The sequence below is a fragment of the Procambarus clarkii genome, chromosome 23 (assembly GCF_040958095.1).
Source record: "Procambarus clarkii isolate CNS0578487 chromosome 23, FALCON_Pclarkii_2.0, whole genome shotgun sequence".
Lineage (NCBI taxonomy): Eukaryota > Metazoa > Arthropoda > Malacostraca > Decapoda > Cambaridae > Procambarus > Procambarus clarkii.
Window position 1 is genome coordinate 31,206,931 of NC_091172.1, and position 25,475 is coordinate 31,232,405.

General features: G+C 45.0%; 1 protein-coding gene across 3 annotated transcripts in view; it reads right to left on the bottom strand.

The window, feature by feature from the left end:
* The window catches only part of LOC123763964 (muscle LIM protein Mlp84B), a 76,339-nt gene that overhangs the window by 45,851 nt on the left and 5,013 nt on the right, over positions 1-25,475 (bottom strand). For all 3 annotated transcript variants that reach the window (XM_045751344.2, XM_045751343.2, XM_045751342.2), the window contains exons 4-5: positions 21,145-21,256; positions 2,507-2,603 (exon numbers count right to left, since the gene is read on the bottom strand). In XM_045751344.2, the coding sequence (XP_045607300.1) occupies positions 2,507-2,603; positions 21,145-21,256 (209 nt within the window). The remainder of the gene's footprint in view (positions 1-2,506; positions 2,604-21,144; positions 21,257-25,475) is intronic.

Below are 25,475 nucleotides of genomic sequence, written 5' to 3' on the forward strand. Positions count from 1 at the left end.
ACGAGCACACTGGCCAGGTGTCTACGAGCACACTGGCCAGGTCTCTACGAGCACACTGGCCAGGTGTCTACGAGCACACTGGCCAGGTGTCTACGAGCACACTGGCCAGGTCTCTACGAGCACACTGGCCAGGTGTCTACGAGCACACTGGCCAGGTGTCTACGAGCACACTGGCCAGGTGTCTACGAACACACTGGCCAGGTGTCTACGAGCACACTGGCCAGGTGTCTACGAGCACACTGGCCAGGTGTCTACGAGCACACTGGCCAGGTGTCTACGAGCACACTGGCCAGGTGTCTACGAGCACACTGGCCAGGTGAGAGCACGAGATGCAGGCGTTGTAAGAGATGCTCCGTCGTGCAAGACGGTGCATGTAGGGCTCAGCAGTACACCTCATGACCGCCACGCCATCAACACAACCATGCAGTATTGTGATGAAGAACACAACCTGAGAGTTGTTAATGTTGCCCAAGTGGGAGCCTCGGTAATGGAGCAGGAATAATGAAACGAACCTTTGACTTTAAGGGATAAGAAAGTGGTTATTCAAGTGTAAAAGTGTGTGGTGCGTCCTCGTGTGGACAACTGTAGCCAACATGGAGACCTCACCTTACAGAAGCATATCTGCTTTTGGAAAAGTTCAGCTCAGAGCGATAAGAGTCATGCCAGACCTAAATGAACTCTCATATCAGGAGTGGTTGAGAGCCACAGCACTAACTCACCCCTTTAACAACACTAAGTTAATACTAACTCGACAACACTACAAACCGGACATAACAAGGCTCATCTCATGTACATGTTCAATATAACTTACACAGAAGACAAAAACTACGAGTAACAATATGTGACAATAAATGAGCGGCTTGTTCACCCATATGGTAATAAACCCATGGAATTGCCCCCCCCCTCGGTCGGGAGCCGGTCGGCCGAGCGGACAACACGCTGGACTTGTGATCCTGTGGTCCCGGGTTCGATCCCGGGCGCCGGAGAGAAACAATGGCCAGAGTTTCTTTCACCCTATGCCCGTGTTACGCAGCAGTAAAAATAGGTACCTGGGTGTTAGTCAGCTGTCACGGGCTGCTTCCTGAGGTTGGAGGCCTGGTCGAGGACCGGGCCGCGGGGACACTAAAGCCCCGAAATCATCTCAAGATAACCCCCCCCCCTCTCCAGAAGACAATACTCCAGACCAAAATATAATTTGGGAAAAAATCCCCAAGAATGACGGGGGAGTGGGGGGGGGCTTTGACAACTCACCAGCTTTCTGTCCCCGTGGAGGCCACTAGAGATGGTGGTATTCAGGTAAACCCTCCTCCTAGCACCGGGAGGCAGAACAGGAGCTAAGACACAACCTAACTGTCGGCCATAATTCGACTCAATAACTCCTTCAACTGTTCTGTTATGTTCCTCAGACAACAGGAACTCTCAAAAATAACATCTTGAAAATACCACCACCATTTCAATTTATGCATATTTATGAATATATTTATGCAAATTACACGTGACCCCCCCCCCCCTCCCCCCACCGTAGCCCTGAACATTAGGGTCGACAAGTGGATCAATACAACTATTGCTGAAGTAGAAGCTATTAACCTAGGCAAGATTGTAGTGTAATACACTGGAGGGAACTTCCACAACAACCCACAACCACCACCATAGGTGTACCCACTCTACCCTACCATAGTCTCAGATCATCACCTCTGTCAACGCTCTGGGCTATAAGCTTAAGCAACCTTCTCCAGTCCAATACACCTGTTGAATATTGCCTCTCTGGGCACCCGGGCCAAGAGTTTGGTCGCCGCTCTTCATGTTACGAACCTCTTTTGTAATGATCCGTGTCACACCGATCATCGACATAATCCTTCACCGTGTCAACAACCACACTACTCCACCACTAGGGACATTCACCGTGTCAACAACCACACTACTCCACCACTAGGGACATTCACCGTGTCAACAACCACACTACTCCACCACGAGGGTCCTTCACGGTGTCAACAACCACACTACTCCACCACTAGGGTCCTTCACCGTGTCAACAACCACACTACTCCACCACTAGGGTCCTTCACCGTGTCAACAACCACACTACTCCACCACTAGGGTCCTTCACAGTGTCAACAACCACACTACTCCACCACAAGGGTCCCTCACGGTGTCAACAACATAGAGCCTCATGAGGCCACCAACATGGCTGCAATAACCCACATAATGAGCGCACAAAACATGCCTCCCACCGCCCCTACTGACCTGACTCTCCTCCTCGGCCACAGTGCTCCTTCCACCACCCATGTTTACCATGTACTCACCATCACCACACAGGAGAGCAGTAGCAGATAAAATAATTAAACACTCAATATGGGTGAGGACTGAGACCAGTGATGAATGAGATGGGTGAGGACTGAGACCAGTGATGAATGAGATGGGTGAGGACTGAGACCAGTGATGAATGAGATGAGTGAGGAGTGAGACGCGTGAGTCAGGAGTCGCAGGAGGAGACGTGAGGACTCACCTTTACAGTAGACTTCCTTGTCTGGACCATCGCAGTGAACGACGGAGTCGAGAGGCTTGCGGCACGCCTTGCAGTTGAAGCAGGTGCGGTGGTAGCTCTGGTGGGGGAGAGTGTCTGGTTTACATATGTTCAGGGGGGACCTTGGGGGTGCACATGTGTTCAGGGGGGACCTTGGGGGTGTATACATGTGTTCAGAAGGACCTCGGGGGTGTATACATGTGTTCTGGGGGGACCTTGGGGGTGTATACATGTGTTCTGGGGGGACCTCGGGGGTGTATACATGTGTTCAGGGGGACCTTGGGGTGTATACATGTGTTCAGGGGGGACCTTGGGGGTGCACATGTGTTCAGGGAAAACCTCGGGGTACACATGTGTTCAGGGAGGACCTTGGGGGTGTATACATGTGTTCAGGGGGGACCTTGGGGGTGCACATGTGTTCAGGGAAAACCTCGGGGTACACATGTGTTCAGGGAGGACCTTGGGGGTGCACATGTGTTCAGGGAGGACCTCGGGGTACACATGTGTTCAGGGAGGACCTCGGGGTACACATGTGTTCAGGGAGGACCTTGGGGGTGTATACATGTGTTCAGGGAGGACCTCGGGGTACACATGTGTTCAGGGAGGACCTCGGGGTACACATGTGTTCAGGGAGGACCTCGGGGTACACATGTGTTCAGGGAGGACCTTGGGGGTGTATACATGTGTTCAGGGAGGACCTTGGGGGTGTATACATGTGTTCAGGGAGGACCTCGGGGTACACATGTGTTCAGGGGGGACCTTGGGGGTGCACATGTGTTCAGGGAGGACCTCGGGGTACACATGTGTTCAGGGAGGACCTCGGGGTACACATGTGTTCAGGGAGGACCTTGGGGGTGCACATGTGTTCAGGAAGGACCTCGGGGGGTGCACATGTGTTCAGGAAGGACCTTGGGGGTGCACATGTGTTCAGGGGGGACCTCGGGGGTGCACACACAGATAGGAAGAACAAGGGAACACGGGGCAAGCGAGAACACACTTAGAAGAATAACAGAGAGAGAGAACAGAGAACAAAACACGAACAGAATATTAACATATTACCCAAATGAGGCGAACAAAAAGTACTTGACAGTAAATCTTGTATACACAAAATAAAATGATACAGTAAGATGCGGTTTAGCATAATACACTACACTACAATACACCCCCAGAGCGCTGACCGCTGTATTCACTGACTCACTGAATACATCGCAGCGGTCTGAGGGTCTGAGGGGGAAGAAGAGATTTAAATTATGGAAACCGAGTAGAGGTGATGAATATGTGATGAGAGAGCATTGTGAGCGGTGGTGGTGAGTGTTGTGTGGTGGTGGTGGCGGTGTCACCATCACTGTGTGTGGTGGTGGTGGTGTCACCATCTCTGTGTGTGGTGGTGGTGGTGTCACCATCACTGTGTACTCACCTAGTTGTACTCACCTAGTTGTGTTTGCGGGGGTTGAGCTCTGGCTCTTTGGTCCCGCCTCTCAACCGTCAATCAACAGGTGTACAGATTCCTGAGCCTATCGGGCTCTGTCATATCTACACTTGAAACTGTGTATGGAGTCAGCCTCCACCACATCACCCCCTAATGCATTCCATTTGTCAACCACTCTGACACTAAAAAAGTTCTTTCTAATATCTCTGTGGCTCATTTGGGCACTCAGTTTCCACCTGTGTCCCCTTGTGCGTGTTCCCCTTGTGTTAAATAGACTGTCTTTATCTACCCTATCAATCCCCTTCAGAATCTTGAATGTGGTGATCATGTCCCCCCTAACTCTTCTGTCTTCCAGCGAAGTGAGGTTTAATTCCCGTAGTCTCTCCTCGTAGCTCATACCTCTCAGCTCGGGTACTAGTCTGGTGGCAAACCTTTGAACCTTTTCCAGTTTAGTCTTATCCTTGACTAGATATGGACTCCATGCTGGGGCTGCATACTCCAGGATTGGCCTGACATATGTGGTATACAAAGTTCTGAATGATTCTTTACACAAGTTTCTGAATGCCGTTCGTATGTTGGCCAGCCTGGCATATGCCGCTGATGTTATCCGCTTGATATGTGCTGCAGGAGACAGGTCTGGCGTGATATCAACCCCCAAGTCTTTTTCCTTCTCTGACTCCTGAAGAATTTCCTCTCCCAGATGATACCTTGTATCTGGCCTCCTGCTCCCTACACCTATCTTCATTACATTACATTTGGTTGGGTTAAACTCTAACAACCATTTGTTCGACCATTCCTTCAGCTTGTCTAGGTCTTCTTGAAGCCTCAAACAGTCCTCTTCTGTTTTAATCCTTGGTGTCACCATCACTGTGTGTGGTGGTGGTGTCACCATCACTGTGTGTGGTGGTGGTGTCACCATCACTGTGTGTGGTGGTGGTGTCACCATCACTGTGTGTGGTGGTGGTGGTGTCACCATCACTGTGTGTGGTGGTGGTGGTGTCACCATCTCTGTGTACTCACCTAATTGTGCTTGCGGGGGTTGAGCTCTGGCTCTTTGGTCCCGCCTCTCAACTGTCAATCAACAGGTGTACAGGTTCCTGAGCCTATCGGGCTCTATCATATCTACACTTGAAACTGTGTATGGAGTCAGCCTCCACCACATCGCTGCCTAATGCATTCCATTTGTCAACCACTTCTAATATCTCTGTAGCTCATTTGGGCACTCAGTTTCCACCTGTGTCCCCTAGTGCGTGTGCCCCTTGTGTTAAATAGCCTGTCTTTATCTACCCTATCAATTCCCTTGAGAATCTTGAATGTGGTGATCATGTCCCCCCTAACTCTTCTGTCTTCCAGCGAAGTGAGGTTTAATTCCCGTAGTCTCTCATCGTAGCTCATACCTCTCAGCTCGGGTACTAGTCTGGTGGCAAACCTTTGAACCTTTTCCAGTTTGGTCTTATCTTTGATTAGATATGGACTCCATGCTGGAGCTGCATACTCCAGGATTGGTCTGACATATGTGGTATACAAAGTTCTGAATGATTCCTTACACAAGTTTCTGAATGCCGTTCTTATGTTGGCCAGCCTGGCGTATGCCGTTGATGTTATCCTCTTGATATGGGCTGTAGGAGACAGGTCTGGCGTGATATCAACCCCCAAGTCTTTTTCTTTCTCGGACTCTTGTAAAATTTACTCTCCCAGATGATACTATTGTATCATCCTTGTATCAGGCCTCCTGCTCCCTACACCTATCTTCATTACATTACATTTGGTTGGGTTAAACTCTAACTGTGTGGTGGTGGTGTCACCATCACTGTGTGTGGTAGTGGTGTCACCATCACTGTGTGTGGTGGTGGTGTCACCATCACTGTGTGTGGTGGTGGTGTCACCATCACTGTATGATGACCAAACCACACACCAGATGATGAAGAAACTACGACGTTTCGGTCCGTCCCGGGCTATTATTAAGTCATATGTGTGATAATGTCGCACATACGACTTGATAACGGTCCAGGACGGACGGACCAGCCAGGGGCCAGATTCACGAAGCAGTTACGCCAGCACTTACGAACCTGTCCATCTTTTTTCAATCCTTGGCAGCTTTGTTTACAATTATTAAACAGTTAATGAGCTGCGAAGCACCAGGAGGCTGTTTATAACAATAACAACAGTTGATTGGCAAGTTTTCATGCTTGTAAACTGTTTAATAAATGTAACCAAAGATGGAGGAAAAACGTGCACGTTCGTAAGTGCTTGCGTAACTTCTTCGTGAATCTGGCCTCCGTCTTTTCATTTTCTGATGTGTGTGGCCTTAAGTTGGGCCTGATGGGCCCTAAGATGGACCTGGTGAGTCTTCTACAAACAAACATATCTCCAGCATATTGTATATACCTCAGCTGTCAGTTGGTGTAATCCTTGCCGGGAAGACTGGGTACTGAACCTTTCCTACTGGATGTTCACTAGTTCTGTGTTGTGCCCACTCAATCCTCTTATTGTCGAAACTGTATTTACTAAACAGCCCTTCCCGATTATTTTTTTTTTTTTTTTCCTTTTGGGTGTTTTAATGTTTGTGTAAACACGTGAGATTGGGATCTGAGGTTTTTTTTTTTGTATTGATAGTAGATAGTGTCCCTGATTTATTGTCCGTCGAGATCAAATTGAAATGATTTTGTATCGTAATTGGCTGCGTTATCTGCACGTTGAGGGAGAATTTGTCTTAATTTTTAATAATAAAATAATAAATATAATAATAAATTATTATAATAATAATATAATAATAATAACACTTAATAATAAAACTAATTTGTCTCTGGCTTGTGTTTGATTTTTACCAGGTTATTTTTGGTTATGTTATTCTCTGTTATCTCCATCTTAAATTGGCTATAGACTCCTACGTTTATCTGTTCTGTGAATTAGTTTGTCTGTCAGAATAGTAACGTGGTTACCGTTCTGTATCTAGATACCCTGTACCTCTTAAGACCTCATTAGTGGAATCCTGTGTATACAAGATCCCCTTCAGTATACAGTCCTCTTCCTTCATGTTATGTATACACACTTGATCACATCTACGTATATTTGGGTATTTAGACGTCAGTGTGACAGTAGTCTCGTGTGAGGTTCTGCTATTGGTCAGGCCACTTAGCGAGGCTTGACCTGTCTCAGGGTCAGGCAGGTCACCCAGCGTAGCTTGACCTGTCTCAGGGTCAGGTAGGTCACCCAGCGTGGCTTGACCTGTCTCAGTGTCAGGTAGGTCACCCAGCGAGGTTTGACCTGTCTCAGTGTCAGGTAGGTCACCCAGCGAGGTTTGACCTGTCTCAGTGTCAGGTAGGTCACCCAGCGAGGTTTGACCTGTCTCAGTGTCAGGTAGGTCACCCAGCGAGGTTTGACCTGTCTCAGTGTCAGGTAGGTCACCCAGCGAGGTTTGACCTGTCTCAGTGTCAGGTAGGTCACCCAGCGAGGCTTGACCTGTCTCAGGGTCAGGTAGGTCACCCAGCGTGGCTTGACCTGTCTCAGTGTCAGGTAGGTCACCCAGCGAGGCTTGACCTGTCTCAGTGTCAGGTAGGTCACCCAGCGAGGCTTGACCTGTCTCAGGGTCAGGTAGGTCACCCAGCGTGGCTTGACCTGTCTCAGTGTCAGGTAGGTCACCCAGCGAGGCTTGACCTGTCTCAGGGTCAGGTAGGTCACCCAGCGAGGCTTGGCCTGTCTCAGGGTCAGGTAGGTCACCCAGCGAGGCTTGACCTGCCACATAGACAACTATTGTGTAGGTTCAGGAAAGTATACTGAACTACGTATGTTAAGAGAGCGGGAGGTACATCAAGCACTTGATGAGTCGAGATCAAGAGGTTTCGTATGCCATCTGTCTCCCGGGCAGAGTGATGAGTATTGTTGAGATATACAGCGTGTGTACATCAGATGTCCAGACGTCAGGTGGTGGGGTTATGAGACGTCAGATGGTGGGGTTATGAGACGTCAGATGGTGGGGTTATGAGACGTCAGATGGTGGGGTTATGAGACGTCAGATGGTGGGGTTATAGACGTCAGATGGTGGGGTTATGAGACGTCAGATGGTGGGGTTATGAGACGTCAGATGGTGGGGTTATAGACGTCAGATGGTGGGGTTATGGGACGTCAGATGGTGGGGTTATAGACGTCAGATGGTGAGGTTATGAGACGTCAGATGGTGGGGTTATGAGACGTCAGATGATGACGTTATGAGACGTCAGATGGTGGGGTTATGAGACGTCAGATGGTGGGGTTATGAGACGTCAGATGGTGGGGTTATAGACGTCAGATGATGACGTTATCAGACGTCAGATGGTGGGGTTATGAGACGTCAGATGATGACGTTATGAGACGTCAGATGATGACGTTATCAGACGTCAGATGGTGGGGTTATGATAGTGAATAACAACTGGATTTTTGTTATCCTTGGCAAAATAAGAAGTAAATAAATAATGATTTTGATGTGGAGAGACAGAGAGACAGAGAAAGAGAGAGAGACACGGAAAGAGACAGAGAGAGAGAGAAAGAGACACGGAGAGAGACAGAGAGAGACAGAGAGACAGAGAGAGACAGAGAGAAACAGAGAGGCAGACCAGAGGATCTTCAGTCAGTCGTATTATTAACCACAAAAAGGTAAATGATTTTATTGGTTAGTGAGCACATGTTGGTAGCGTAGGGACTGCTTGCCTCTAGTCTAGATGCACTCATCTTGCTCTATGCTTAGAGGTTGACCTTCAGCTCTTTAGACCTGCCTGTCTACCCTCGATCAACTGATGTTATGTAATTTCTTATGCATGATACTAATGATAAAAGTCTTAACTTTTATCAAACAAAACAGTATTATATAAAGTCATGATTTCGTGTGTTCATGTTGGTTCGAATGTCGCTAGTGGACGTTGTCTTAATATTTTAATAATAATTATAATGGTTATTATTGTTATTACTTTTATCTTTAGTAATTATGTGAACTTTATTTTAAATTAAGGAAATTAAATATGTCCATCAATGTGTAATATTTTTATATACAACTAGAGTCTGATTTTGAATCATTATTTTGCTTATTATTAATGTTAATGAAATCATTTGGTATCTCATTTTAATTTATTAGTTGTATTTATTTGTATTTAATTCCAGCAGGTTTCTTATCACTAGGTAAAGAACATATCAGTGTATTGAGTGTTCGTTGTGTTGCACAACTTGTCATAGCAACACTGGTGAGATGAACTCAGGAGGCCTCCAGGTATTGACTTGGTACCAGGAACACATATGTGGGAGTCTAATAGACCTCTTTCGTTACTGGGACAGTGTAGGCCTATGCTGACGTTATTGTTTTGGTATAAGGGAAGATATTGAGGCCAAGCAGTAGGCTCGAACCTACATCCCTGAACTTCCCAGGCGCATGCACTTCCGACCGAACCATCATGGGCTCAAAGGTCCCTCATTCAGAGGACCTACCTCACTTGGCCTCATTATTCTCTCATAACTATGCTATGGGAGCCGGTCGGCCGAGCGGACAGCACACTGGACTTGTGATCCTGTGGTCCTGGGTTCGATCCCAGGCGCCGGCGAGAAACCATTGGCAGAGTTTCTTTCACCCTATGCCCCTGTTACCTAGCAGTAAAATAGGTACCTGGGAGTTAGTCAGCTGTCACGGGCTGCTTCCTGGGGGTAGAGGCCTGGTCGAGGACCGGCCCGCGGGGACACTAAAGCCCCGAAATCATCTCAAGATAACCTCAAGAAGATTGTGAAGTCTTTGTGAACATGAGTATGCTGCAATATATCTTGAGTATGCCTCATTGTATTGATGTGAAGTTTGAAGCACATAGTCAGCTTAAGCCTACTTGGTGTACTGCGCAGAAGTCAAATGGCGCCTCCTGTTTTATATAATAGTTCCTGTTGGGTGAGGTATACCATGTTGTTTTACGTGGCACGAGCCGCTGGTTGGGGTTATAGTGTCGTTAATTAAAGGTGATAACCTAACTCAGCAGCTTCCCTGTGGTGTCCCATGACTTCCCTGTCCCCCCGTCACCACCACACAACCACCCTTACTGTATGTCCACCCCCGTCACCCTGGCTCCCCCACCCAACACCCCCCATCCCCCCACCCACCTGCAGTGTCCTCCCACCTTCTCTCTCTCGCCCCTTCTGATATTTCCTTTTCTTTTTTGGCTACAGTAAAGAAAATGAAGAGGTACAGATGAAGGGAAAAGTTTAGAAATGGGAAATATAATGTGGGTTATGATAGCTGGCGGGCAGTCCGCCTTGCTGACACGATGTGTGTGTGCTGGCAGCTTGCTCTCACTTGCACTAGAGATGTAATGTTCATAAGGTTCCTCACATATATGTCAACCTATACAGGTGTCTATAGGTGTATACTGTGTAGAATTCAAATATACACACTCTGATGCTTGTGTACGTAATTTTTGGACGTTTGGTTTAAGGGTCTTTATATTTTTTTGTGTGTGTGGGGACGGGGGGGGGGAGTTCTGGTGTTTTCACCTAAGTATATATTGTTGTGCTTGGTTGCCCTCGAGTACATCCAAGCTCTTGGGCCACCAGCTATGGCAGTTAGTCGTCTCATCCTGGACTAGTCTTTCATTGGGTCTCCTAACATTTTGAGAGTGTTCCACACCCTGGTGGCTTGGTGCTGTAGTCTGATGTTCAGTGGTTGTGTGTTCAGGGCTTGATGGAGCTCCTGGATTGTCTGGTCACATGGTGGACGGTGTTTTGCTGCTCTTCTGAGCGCCTTATGTTACACTGTAGTGTTTGCATGTTAGTTCCTTCAAGGTATGTAGTGGTGCTTGAGGGTATTGGAGAAGCGGCCCGACTAGAGCCTTGTGTTAGGGTAGCTGGGTGCTCGTGTCAAGGGCTCAGAATATTTTCAGCTTGTGTATCCCAGTATTCTGCCTGCATTCATATGTTGAATTGGGTGGTTGTCAAGAGTAAAGGGCTCTCGATTTTTATTCACTGTGTCGGGGGACAGGCAGCCAATGTATATAAATGTTTGATTTATGTCAAGGTCCCCTCCGAGAGGTCAATTTTCTGACCCTCCCCCCCCAGGATGCAACTTCATAAGCTGACTAATTCCTGGGTACCTATCTACTACTAGGTGAACAGGGCCATTGGGTGAGAGGAAACGCGCCCCCAAACATTTATATGTGTGTATTATTTGGAACTTATGTTTGTTGGTACTAGTTTTTCATTGCTTAAGTTGTTTATAATTTCAATTGCACACACACACACACACACACACACACACACACACACACACACACACACACACACACACACACACACACACACACACACACACACACACACACACACACACACACACACACACACACACACACACACACACACACACACACACACACACACACACACACACACACACACACACACACACACACACACACACACACACACACACACACACACACACACACACACACACACACACACACACACACACACACACACACACACACACACACACACACACACACACACACACACACACACACACACACACACACACACACACACACACACACACACACACACACACACACACACACACACACACACACACACACACACACACACACACACACACACACACACACACACACACACACACACACACACACACACACACACACACACACACACACACACACACACACACACACACACACACACACACACACACACACACACACACACACACACACACACACACACACACACACACACACACACACACACACACACACACACACACACACACACACACACACACACACACACACACACACACACACACACACACACACGCCACACGAGAAGTGGGACTGGCGTAAAGTAACAAGCGGAGTGCCTCAAGGATCAGTGCTGGGACCCTTACTAGTTCTCATATATGTAAACGATCTCTCTACAGGAGCTGAGTATTATATGTCAATGTCTCCAGAGGATATAAAACTCATGAGAAGAGTTGTGACAGATGAGGAATGTAAGATTCTCCACTACGACTTATACAAGCTGCAGAGTTGGTCCCAGAAATGACTAGTAGAGTTTAACACCAGCAAGTATAAGGTGAAGGAAGTTTTGATCATCAGGAGACCAAAAGACCTGGAAGTGGACATAACATCAATCCTAACTCCAGAGGCTCATATAAACAGGATAACATCAGCAGCATACTCCTACGCTAGCAAAATTCAGAACATCATTCAGGAACATAAATAATGAAGCATTTAGATCACTGAACACCGCGTATGTGAGACCAGTGTTAGAGTGTGCAGCCCCAACTCGAAAAGGCCATAAGTTTGCAACAAGGCTCGTTCCAATATTGCGAGGGATGGGGGTATGAACAGAGACTAAAGAAGCTAAACCTGAAGACGCTAGGAATGATGAGAGAGAGAAAGGGGAGACATGATGGAGACGTATAAAATACTTAGGGGGGATTAACAGAGTGGAAAAAGAAGAAGAAATGTTCACAATTGGAGAAATGACTAGTAGTGAAGGAGCTGCAGGAAGGGTTGCCATAGCAATACGCCGCGGTGATCCCTTCAGCCGGCCTCCGACTGACATGTCAACCAGACAGGTAACGGTGTCTTCTATGGCAACGTCTGAAACAGCCGTGGCAACGTCCGGAAGAGCCATGGCAACGTCTAAAACAGCCATGACAACGTCCTAAACAGCCGTGGCAACGTCTGAAACAGCCGTGGCAACGTCCGGAAGAGCCATGGCAACGTCTAAAACAGCCGTGGCAACGTCTGAAACAGCCGTGGCAACGTCCGGAAGAGCCATGGTAACGTCTAAAACAGCCATGGCAACGTCCGAAGCAGCCGTGGCAACGTCTGAAACAGCCGTGGCAACGTCTGAAAGAGCCGTGGCTATCATGAAGGTCTGATCCTCTCCTGCCCAGAAATATACAATTCAATTCCATCAGCCGGAAGACCAATCCGGTTATTCCGTGATTACATTTGTTGCCAAAAGAGTCACGAATAACAAAGGAGAGATAATAAAGGGGTGATACATGTGAGAATAAAGGGGTGATACATGTGAGAATAAAGGGGTGATACATGTGAGAATAAAGGGGTGATACATGTGAGAATAAAGGGGTGATACATGTGAGAATAAAGGGGTGATACATGTGAGAATAAAGGGGTGATACATGAAATAAGTGGGTGATACATAGTAATACATGTGGAGGGGATGAGGGGTGATACATGGTGGAACTGATTGGTGAGCCAAGGGATATGAGAGAGGGGAGAAATGGGTGATACATGGCAATGGGTGAGTGATACATGTGGGAATGGGAGAATGATACATGGGAATGGGTGAGTGAGACATGTGGGAATGAAGCGTGACACAAGGAGAAAGTGAGGTGTGACACATGTGAGGGTGAGAGAGCAATACATGAGAGTGAGGGAGCGATACATGGGGGGGGTGAGAGGTATGGTGCATGGAACTTTCCCCCATCACTTTCCCTCCCATGTAACACTTAGACTCTCTCCCATGTATCTCCTAGCGCTGTCCTCTCATGCACAATCGTTCCCATACTCTGGTATGACACATGACACATGAGGACATGGAGGCAGGGCACACCAGCCGGAGGACACATTAGAAATTCAATACATAACATATTAATTGAATACAGATCAACCTTTCAATCAGCGATGAACAGATATGAACAACATATGGACGCGTGTGGCTAGTCTCGCTGAACACCGCTGAACACCGCTGAACACCTCTGAACACCGCTGAACACCGCTGAACACCGCTGAACACCGCTGAACACCGCTGAACACCGCTGAACACCGCTGAACACCGCTGAACAAACAAGCTGTTCTCGTCTCGTGGAGAAAAATATTATGTACGTAAAACTATATTTTGTTATGAAGGTGGAGGGTGAGGCAGGATGAACGAGGGAGTGGGCAGATTGTGCCTGGGCTGTACCCGATATTGAAACTGTAGTTATTGACTGAAGCTCTATTGATGACGAGAGAGAACCGACACGGGAATGTTTGTGCTCTCTTGTCTGTCTGTCTGTCTGTGGAGGTTAGGTTTCAGCTCCTAGGTCCCGCCTCTCGGGACGTTCAATCAACTGTTCCCTAATTACACGGGTTTTAGTTTACTTTATTGGAGGAATATATTATATGTCAACTGTACTAACCTAATGGCACCTACGAGGTCGAGCGCCCGCTCTTGGAATCTGACCTTTCCTCCTGTCGGTCGCTTGATGCAATAGCTCCTGGCCCATTACATTTATATTATATTTGTATTTAAACTTATGTATGGAATTAGCTTTGATTACGTAATATGGTTCCATTCAATACACTATTAGGCTTTAATAAATTGTTCTTCCCATACCTGTGACTTCTGTGTCTAATTTCCTCGCGTGTTCTCTCTCTCTTGCACCTGATACACATTGTGCTATTGGTAACTTTGTTAATATCCCATGGGATCTTTTACGTCGCAATCATGTCTCTTTTTCGTTTCTTATTTAGTGTAATACGATCCACCTCCTTCAGTCTTTCCTCGTATTTCAGCCCTTTCAGTTCTGGAACAAGTCTGGTGGCATATTTCTGGAATTTCTCGAGATGTGTTTTTATAGATATGGACTCCATGCATGAGCTGCATAACCCAATAGTGTTCTCACGTAGGTTGTGCACAGTGCCTTGAATGCCTACTTGTCCACATTTTTGACAGGTATCCAGGTATTTATCAGGTTTGCATGTGCCGCTGATGAGGCTCTGTTGATGTGTGTGCCTCTGGTGAGAGACTTGAAGTTAGGTCAACTAAAATATTCTCCTTTTCCTATTGAGGAACTGTGTGTGTGTTTACTCAGCCCCGTAGCGCTAAGCCTTTAAGCTTTCATTTGATCTACAAAATATTTTCCTGAGTGTATTTTAAATCACATTTTAATGTTGTGAACCGAGTTTGGCTTAACAACAGTTAGTTCTGAGGTGTTCCAGTTGCTCTCCTCTTGATGAGTGTCCTCTTCCTGTACGCAACTACATGTGCTTAAGAACACATATTTTATTCAGGAAAAGATTTTATGTAAGTACTGAATATATGTAAATGAATTGTTCTCACGGTGTTCAAGAGAGAACTTGATAAACACCTCCAAAGGATACCTGATCACCCTGAATGTAAACTTTATGTAAGACTGTGAGCAGCTGCCTCTAACAGTCTGGTTGGTCAGACCACAAATTAGGCGGTCTGGTCAGAAACCGGGCCGCGGTAATGTTGATCCTTGGAATCACCCATTTGCTTGTGTTGGCATCGTGAGTTTTGAAGGCCGCCTTACACCTTATGCCCTCCTCTCCACGAACTAGGTCCACACGTGAGAAGATCATTAATTTGTATTTCACTATTTGTTCTGTACCATTTTTGATCAGATGGATTCATTTTCATTACTGATTAATTTGTGAAATTAAATTAATTTGTGAATACATTTAATCTGGTAGACTTTATGGTTTTGTTACAAATTTGTAAATTAATATTTTATTGCGCGGAGACTCTTCAGCCCGTGTCCAGTGTCGTCAGTTACTGTCTCACCGCAGCGAGGGGCGGACGTGCTGTGGCTGACTCCGTTTTATAGACACAGTTTCACCCCCTTATAATGTTTCTTGTCTAACTTGTTACTTATTCATTCATTTCATATTTTGCTAGAGTGTTTGAGTACAAATTATGTAAGAAGTAAATGTGATTTAAAATAAAAAAAAAGGTATTACGTGATCATTTTTATCCTGGTTTGTAATGTTGCTTTTTATGTTACTTCATGTTTAAAGTATATATTTAAGCGCGCAAATAATTGCTCTATTAATTTATTGTTCGTAAACATTTTTTGTTTACTGAAAATACATTATCTCCACCTGCCTTTGAAGGGGAAGTTTTCACATCATTCAATGAATAAATACCGAAGTTATGATTTCCTTTGCCGTAAAGACTGTGTAGTTAATTAATAGGTAATGTATTAATTAACTCATATCAGGTATCTGACCTTTAAACTCATGGTTTAAAGGTTAGACAACGGATAGATTTTTTTTTTTTTTTTGGGGGGGGGGGAGGAGAGAAGGGGTAATTTATTTTGACATCTATCGTCCTCTGTAACACATAACCAAATGTGTATATATATATATATATATATATATATATATATATATATATATATATATATATATATATATATATATATATATATATATATATATATATATAATGTGTGTGTGTGTGTGAATATATATATTTGTGTGTGTATATGATCCCCTTACGAGTGAGCGCATCGGTGTGGGACTATATAAGTGTGTAAGTGTTCCGTGTAAGGTGTGTGTATTCACCTACACTCCCCTAACTCTTTACACCTGGTGGCCTGTGTTGGGGGGAGGGGGAGGGGCAAGCGAAAGAAAACTGTTCCACTAGTGAACCGGTAACTGCAATTTCATCTGAATAAGTATATGTATTTATGTATTATGTGTAAATGTGTTATGTATGTATGTAGATGTATGAGCGAGTGCGTTGGTATGAAGAAGTGCCCAAGTTATATACATGGCCACCAGACGTGCCCAAGTTATATACATGGCCACCAGAAGTGCCCAAGTTATATACATGACCACCAGAAGTGCCCAAGTTATATACATGACCACCAGAAGTGCCCAAGTTATATACATGGCCACCAGACGTGCCCAAGTTATATACATGGCCACCAGAAGTGCCCAAGGTATATACATGGCCACCAGAAGTGCCCAAGTTATATACATGGCCACCAGAAGTGCCCAAGTTATATACGTGGCCACCAGACGTGCCCAAGTTATATACATTTCCACCAGACGTGCCCAAGTTATATACATTTCCACCAGACGTGCCCAAGTTATGTACATGGTCACCAGAAGTGCCCAGGTTATATACATGGCCACCAGAAGTGCCCAGGTTATATACATGGCCACCAGACGTGCCCAAGTTATTTACATGGCCACCAGACGTGCCCAAGTTATATACATGGCCACCAGACGTGTCCAAGGGTCTTGCTGACGGGCTCTTTGGAAGCTCTCACCTTTGGGGGAAAACCTTTGGAGCAGGAGAGTGGGTCCGACCCATCGTCCTGGATCACCTGAGACACTAGCCGCGCTTATGTGTCTGAACATCTGTCAGTTACACAGGACGCGGGTCCCATACCCATGGTCCTGCTCCAATGGTTCTCAGAGATACATGATGTTACTGTGATCGCCTTATGTATGTGGCAGCTTGGTTTCAACCAGTAGCCAAGTTTATTATTATTATTATTATTATTATTATTATTATTATTATTATTATTATTATTATTATTATTATTGAACAAATCCACAGGAGCCATGATGAGGGTTCGAACCTTAACGCTGGGTGTTCCCAGATGTACTAAGCCCATAGGTTCGAAACCCTCTCACGGCTTCTGTCGGTTTTCTTATTATTGTTGTTGTTGTCTTATTTTCAAACTGTGAACTGAATTATTTTCGATAAATAAAGGAAACGTTATTTTCTAAGAACTGACAACTATTGTTCAAACTTCTCATTGTGTAGAGTAGAGAGCTGTCAGTCTCTATATGAAACGGTCAGACTACACTGTAGATGTGGTCATCGGTCTCTAACTACAGTAGTTAGGCTTTAGCTATAGTGGTAGAACTCTTATTACAATGGACTGTCTCTAGCAGTATTAGTCGGTCTCTAACTATATTAGTCGGTCTCTAGGTATATTAGTAGGTCTCTAGCTGCATTGGTTGGTCTCTAGCCGTATTAATCGGTCTCTAGGTATATTAGTAGGTCTCTAGCTGCATTATTGGTCGGTCTCTAGCTGTATTAATCGGTCTCTAGGTATATTAGTAGGTCTCTAGCTGCATTGGTTGGTCTCTCGCTGTATTGGTCGGTCTCTAGCTGTATTGGTCGGTCTCTAGCTGTATTGGTCGGTCTCTAGCTATATTGGTCGGTCTCTAGCTATATTGGTCGTTCTCTAGCTGTATTGGTCGGTCTCTAGGTATATTGGTCGGTCTCTAGCTGTATTGGTCGGTCTCTAGCTGTATTGGTCGGTCTCTAGCTGTATTGGTCGGTCTCTAGCTGTATTGGTCGTTCTCTAGCTGTATTGGTCGGTCTCTAGCTGTATTGGTCGGTCTCCAGCTGTATTGGTCGGTCTCCAGCTGTATTGGTCGTTCTCTCGCTGTATTGGTCGGTCTCCAACCACAGTTGTTAGAGGGAAGGTTGTTTTACCTCAAACTGTAATGGTCGGTCTCTAATTTTAATTGTTAGTCTCTATAATGGTCGATATCTAACTACAGCGGTCGGTCCTTAACTCCAGTAATGGTCTCTAGCTGTAGTCTTCAATATCTATCTCCAGTAATCGGTCTCCTAACTGCAGTGAATGTTGGTTTCAAATTCAACTACGCATGAGACTGGTTTTGTTTGAGGTTGGCTTGTGTAAGACGCGGAGTTCTTGAGTAATACCATAATTATACTTGTATTGGAAATCAGTACACAAAATATCAACTAAGGACAGGTCTTGGCAGTCCATCATGTTGTATACGTACGTACGTATTTTGTATACGTACGTATTTTTGTACGTACGTCATGTTGTATACGTATGTACGAGAAAATACGTACATCGTATTTTGACGTATAACGATACCAGCAACGGTTAATGGTTCGCTGTTTGCGAGGACTAGGACCTCGTAACTACCCGGCATCATACAGTCTGCGAGGACTATATAGGACCTCGTAACTACCCGGCATCATACAGTCTGCGAGGACTAGGACCTCGTAACTACCCGGCATCATACAGTCTGCGAGGACTAGGACCTCGTAACTACCCGGCATCATACAGTCTGCGAGGACTAGGACCTCGTAACTACCCGGCATCATACAGTCTGCGAGGACTAGGACCTCGTAACTACCCGGCGTCATACAGTCTGTGGAAGTTAACCTTCAAAGAGGAGAAAATTGTGCCTTCTAGTCTCACCTTTGAGATAACTGTAGGTCCATGGGATGAAAGAAAGGCGGGAGCTCCCCTGTTAGGCCCTGTTAGGACAGTAAATTAGACTGACGAGCCGCGCTAATGGCACTGTCAGTTTCAGTGCCTCACAGCAGCAAATGTGAACGACTGACGGCAACACTTAGAACGAACATGAGTAGAAATGAACGTCTAACATCGTCGTATTTGTGGCCAATTTTGGACCAATTTGGCAAATTTGGACAGCAACAGAATGTATCAGTTATATTGCTGACACCAACAGATCAGCTATACAGCTGACATCAACAGAATAGATCAGTTACATCGATGACAACAACAGAGTACATCAGTTATTCGGCTGACAACAACAGAAGAGAAAGTTATTCGGCTGACAACAACAGAAGAGAACAGTTATACGGCTGACAACAACAGAAGAGAACAGTTATACGGCTGACAACAACAGAAGAGAACAGTTATATGGCTGACAACAACAGAAGAGAACAGTTATACGGCTGACAACAACAGAAGAGAACAGTTATACGGCTGACAACAACAGAAGAGAACAGTTATACGGCTGACAACAACAGAAGAGAACAGTTATATGGCTGACAACAGAAGAGAACAGTTATACGGCTGACAACAACAGAAGAGAACAGTTATACGGCTGACAACAACAGAAGAGAACAGTTATACGGCTGACAACAACAGAAGAGAACAGTTATATGGCTGACAACAACAGAAGAGAACAGTTATACGGCTGACAACAACAGAAGAGAACAGTTATACGGCTGACAACAACAGAAGAGAACAGTTATACGGCTGACAACAACAGAAGAGAGCAGTTATACGGCTGACAACAACAGAAGAGAACAGTTATACGGCTGACAACAACAGAAGAGAGCAGTTATACGGCTGACAACAACAGAAGAGAGCAGTTATACGGCTGACAACAACAGAAGAGAACAGTTATACGGCTGACAACAACAGAAGAGAACAGTTATATGGCTGACAACAACAGAAGAGAGCAGTTATACGGCTGACAACAACAGAAGAGAACAGTTATACGGCTGACAACATAGATCACTGGTGCACTCAGGTTAAGACAGCCGCTGTATGGGTGACCGCTCGGCCAGCAGGAAGCCATATGAATACTTCCAACATCAACGAAACTGCTGACAACATCAGTAACATCAGCAGTGTTACTGACAACATCAGTAACACTGCTGGCATCAACAAAACTTATAACAACACCATCATAGCAAAAATTGTAAATATTCTTAATACCAGTCAGGTGGTCTAGTCAGGTGGTCTAGTCAGGTGGTCTAGTCAGCTGTGTATAGTCAGCTGATCTAGTCAGCTGATCTAATCGTCTGGTCTAGTCAGCTGGTCTAGTTATTCCACTAGACCACCTGACTAGACTGGTAGTGATGTACCAGCTCTCGGTATAGGTAGTGTTGTACCAGCTCTTGGTATAGGTAGTGTTGTACCAGCTCTTGGTATAGGTAGTGTTGTACCAGCTCTCGGTATAGGTAGTGTTGTACTAGCTCTTGGTATAGGTAGTGTTGTACCAGCTCTTGGTATAGGTAGTGTTGTACCAGCTCTCGGTATAGGTAGTGTTGTACCAGCTCTCGGTATAGGCAGTGTTGTACCAGCTCTCGGTATAGGTAGTGTTGTACCAGCTCTCGGTATAGGTAGTGTTGTACCAGCTCTCGGTATAGGTAGTGTTGTACCAACTCTCGGTATAGGTAGTGTTGTACCAGCTCTCGGTATAGGTAGTGTTGTACCAACTCTCGGTATAGGTAGTGTTGTACCAGCTCTCGGTATAGGTAGTGTTGTACCAGCTCTCGGTATAGGTAGTGTTGTACCAGCTCTCGGTATATCTGGCAACTCTATCACTGAAGTGTTAACTGAGTGACATATCACTGCAGTTTACCCAATAAAAAGTACCCGCAATGAAACTTAACAGTAGCTTTGGTAGACGCATTGAACTCGCGCACGTGTGTGTGTGTGTGTGTGTGTGTGTGTGTGTGTGTGTGTGTGTGTGTGTGTGTGTGTGTGTGTGTGTGTGTGTGTGTGTGTGTGTGTGTGTGTGTGTGTGTGTACTTCACCAGTAAATTAGACCCAAAAGTAGGATAACACACATGTGTATAACTTATCAGTAACTTAGCTGCTAGAGCGACACGTTCAAGTTAAATAAGAGTGACTTACCTTGCCCTTGGCTAGCATAAGCTCAGCCGCGAAGACCTTGCCCCCACATCGCGGACACCCCTCGCCCGCTTCCGCTCGCGGCGGCTTGTAGGGCTTCACATAGTCATTCCTCCTGCACCGAAGACAAGCCCAGAGAGAGAGAGACAGGTTCAGGAGGCGTCAGACTCGTAGTAGTAGGGGTATGGTTGGATGGTGTTCCCACCGGTGAGACGCTCCACACAATACGCCACATTCCCTACACATTCTCCAGTGTTTGTTATGAGGACAACATGAGGATTCCTGAGGATTCACCTTTGTGGCACTCATTTCAGGTGGCTCTATAGAGCGCCTATTGTGTTAATTGTTACCTTTTACACCTTCAAGGTCCCTGAGGCTTTGAGGGCCTCAACCACGGCTTCTCACCTGACTTGTCCTTATGCTTCATCTTATAGTTACTGGCAGCCTCATGATTTCTCTTATTTCTATGATGCCATTTAGTCCTATGAAATGTCATTATTAGTTTGTATTACTTTTACTGCCCAACATAAGTATTCTATTAATTGTGCCATATTTAAAGATGTATACTCTCATTATATATATATATATATATATATATATATATATATATATATATATATATATATATATATATATATGTATATATATATATATATATATACATATATATATATATATAATATATATATATATATATATATATATATATTATGTATTGCCTACCTTTTGTATACAGACTTATTAAGGCAGAAAGTGGCGTTGGTAGTCTTAACTTGTTGTGTGGCTTGTAGGGCTATATCAGGTGCTCATATCATTACATTATTTAACTGTTGTGGCACCGCCTTCTTGAAGGTGGAAATGTAACACTGAATTAAGACGTAGGTCTATACTAAACAGCTAGATAAGACAGGGTACGGTAGGTGCCGGGGGGGCACAGGAAGGGCCAATCCTGCAACAAATTCTTTTTAGGTCAACAAGATCTCTTACGTTTTTTTAGAACAGAGAAAAAACATCTGATTCCATTGTGTACTTTCGTAGCTTTAAGATTCCGGGGCAAATCAGAGGTTAGAGGGCTTTCTCTATTGTTTAGTAAGTGGCAAGTAACCATATATAAGCCACAAGGATAAACATTACATACACCTAGAGGCACCAAGGCAGCTCAAGCTGGCCTGTACTCTGACACTGGACACGTGTATAGTGTTATGGCTGTTACGTTTCCACCTTCTTCAGAGCATTCTCTCTGACAAACTACTGGAGCCAAGCGATGCCCGTTTTGCTTACAAGGAGGAGCATGCACAGATAGATTTGTAGTGGTTGTTAAAATGTTTATTAAGATCTAGGTAGCATCAGTAAGTGTTCCGGAGGTGGGAGTCGAACACTGGCACACATGTTTATCCCCCTGCAGGACAGTCCTGCTTGCCACCCCCTGAGGCTCACCTCGTCACAGAGGCGGCCTCACAACCTGTGGTCTGCTCACAGTTGCACTCAATATGGTGAATGTTGGAAGGAAACCCAAGAATTCATTTCTTTGTAGCGTATATTTCCTATAAAAATATTCCACAGAGGTTACAATAGGAACGTCGACTGAGCGTATAAAAATAGTTAGCACTATAAGCAAAAAAATAAAGCCTTTTAAGCATAGCATAAATAAATATAATAAGCGTAGTGGGTGACTTAAACCCTAAATGAATGCCATTTGTAACTGCTTCTTTACCAAATAGTAAGGCTGAGAGCTGTTTTTGGAGTGTTATAGCCTATTGCTCCCCCTGCGGGGGTCCGCGGGGCGAGGAGAGAGGGAGGCTAGGCTTTATTGGTCATGAGATCAACCGTTGTCTGTCACCCACATTGTTAGTGACTTAGCATGAAGCAACTTATCGTACTCCAAGATGTCTCCCCAAAGAAGGCGCAGCGGTAGACAAGCGACTCTGTGGTGCGTCAGAGCTGGCTGTCAGCAGAGTTGTCAGGTGCTCTGGGCTCCAGCTGCTCAGCTGACGCCAGCTTTACAACAGTTATTAGTGACACGCGTTAGCTTGTGTCAGCTAGGTCTGACATCACCAGAGAGTCATGGTGCCTGTTCGTCAGCACCCTCTTGACAGGAAGTCGTTTCGAACTAAACTGAGCGTAAATAGCGTTTAATAAGAGGCGTAGCAGAGTCCGAAGCCGCGTGTAGCGTAGCGTAGCGTTTAAGCATGAAGCGGGCTGCATAGTCAGGCTTGATAGCTTCAGTTACTGTGTCACAGTAAGCCAATGCACACAATTTTAGGCTCCGAACATTGCGATCCAATAGTTTTTTTCATTGCTGGTGCACTGGTGTTACCATAGCAGTGGAGACGAGAGAGAGAGAGAGAATGAGAGCGTTTAGCAATAGTAAAGAGGAAATCCATCAAACAAATCTGATTCCTCAAAATGACAATTTGAATCGTAATAGTCTCCAAGGCAACAGCATTCATCCCAGGCACTAACTAAGATCCTCGTGTTACCAGTCGGGCTCTACGCTTTTGAATTTTCAAGACTGTATATTGAGGCGTAGGAGGAGCTTTTACTTCTTTCTGTAGGGGAGGAAGGGGAGAGAGCGTGAGTCGCTGGAAGCGTCCTGGAGAGGCAGTATTTTATCAGTGAGGGAAACTTCCCAACTGGTTATCGCAGCTCGGAGGCAGCTACCACAGAGTGTCTTCTCAGTTTTTGTGTATATATATATTTATTTATTTATTTACATTCTTTTTAATGATTTAAGCTGTCTCTTTTGAGTCCGTAAGATTACTTTTAACACTGGTGAAGACTACTTGTGATCGAATATATATCTATATATATATCGCCATGTGTACTCCATGCAGCAGTGTACACTTAGTGTGTACTACATGTACCAGTGTACATCCAGTGTGTACTCCAGGTAGCGATTACCGGAACGTGACTTAACCAATTGAGAAGTTTCGTCTTACAGGTATAAATAACCTTGATGATTGTTAACAAAAAGCAAGAGAAGGCCCTCTATCCTCTGACTGAGAGGGAATAAAATAACCAATTAAAGACGGAATCGATAATAAAAATAATAAGAATAATGTGAAGAATGAGTAGCTATTTTCTCAGAAAGGAAAAAACATGTGGTCAGATTAGAAATTGTATAACATATGACAATTTTTTGCAGGTTAGGCTTCCATCTTCATGATTATGGAAACGGTCAGACAAATCGTTCACATTTTCAGTAGGGACATTAACATAAACACAAGCTCGATGTGAAGGAACAAATATAAATAAAATAAATAAAAATGAACTTGAAAATTTTGCAATAAAGGTGTTAGTATAATGAAGAATGTAGATGATGATGATGTGTTTTAACCGACCAGTTTTGTCACAGCGGGAACACATTCACTAATTTTTAGGTGACTCATTTTGAAGTCTAGGTGACATTGGTTTAGTTTTATTTAATTAATTGGGGCATTTTTTTCCATATAAGTCCTTCGCATAACATAACTGATATTGGAGGATAACTCTCTAGAATGATTCAGAAAAATATATTATAATTACTAATACTTCACGATTTGCTACCCATAACTACACCTTCCTGGGAGTTGATCCTAACTGCAGCTTCCTAGGAGTGCTCCTAACACCTTCCTAACTACATCTCCCTAGGAGTTGTTCCTAACTACACCTCCCTAGGAGTTGGTCCTAACTACATCTTCCTAGGAGTTGGTACTCTCAATAAGCCGTTCTCACCTCATGCCCGGCAGTGTGAATGATACAGTCCTAGCGTCTAAATACATGTGCTTTCGTGAATTTAAAGCACCAAGGGAACTATCAGGGGGAACTCGCCAAGCCATTACGACTATATAGCACTGGGAAGGGGTCAGGATAAGGATATGGGATGGGACGGGGGGGGGGGGGGGAAGGAATGGTGCCCAACCACTTGGACGGTCGGGGACTGAACGCCGACCTGCTGAAAGCGAGACCGTCACTACCGTCCAGCCCAAGTGGTTGGGATTTAAAGCACCATAACTTGCACGAAAAGAAAGCCTGAATAATAGACTCGGCGCTTTTGTAAGTTAGGTGGTTGCCTAAGCTGGTACGCTACTGGTTATACTAAACAACTTCACATCATACGCCAATGAGAACGGCCTGCTCTCTTTAAACTAGCACCCGTGGCCATTTTAATATTACTAATAACAGTACTGTATTTGAATTCTTCAACAAACTGGCGTTTGCGAACACAGAACTAACTGTGCACCCAAACATGAGCATTGAGCTCTGGAGCTAACTGTGCACTCAACACATTTATGGTTAATGAACCGTGAAATTTGATGAAATAAATCATTACACCCAATGAGGAAAAAGAGGTG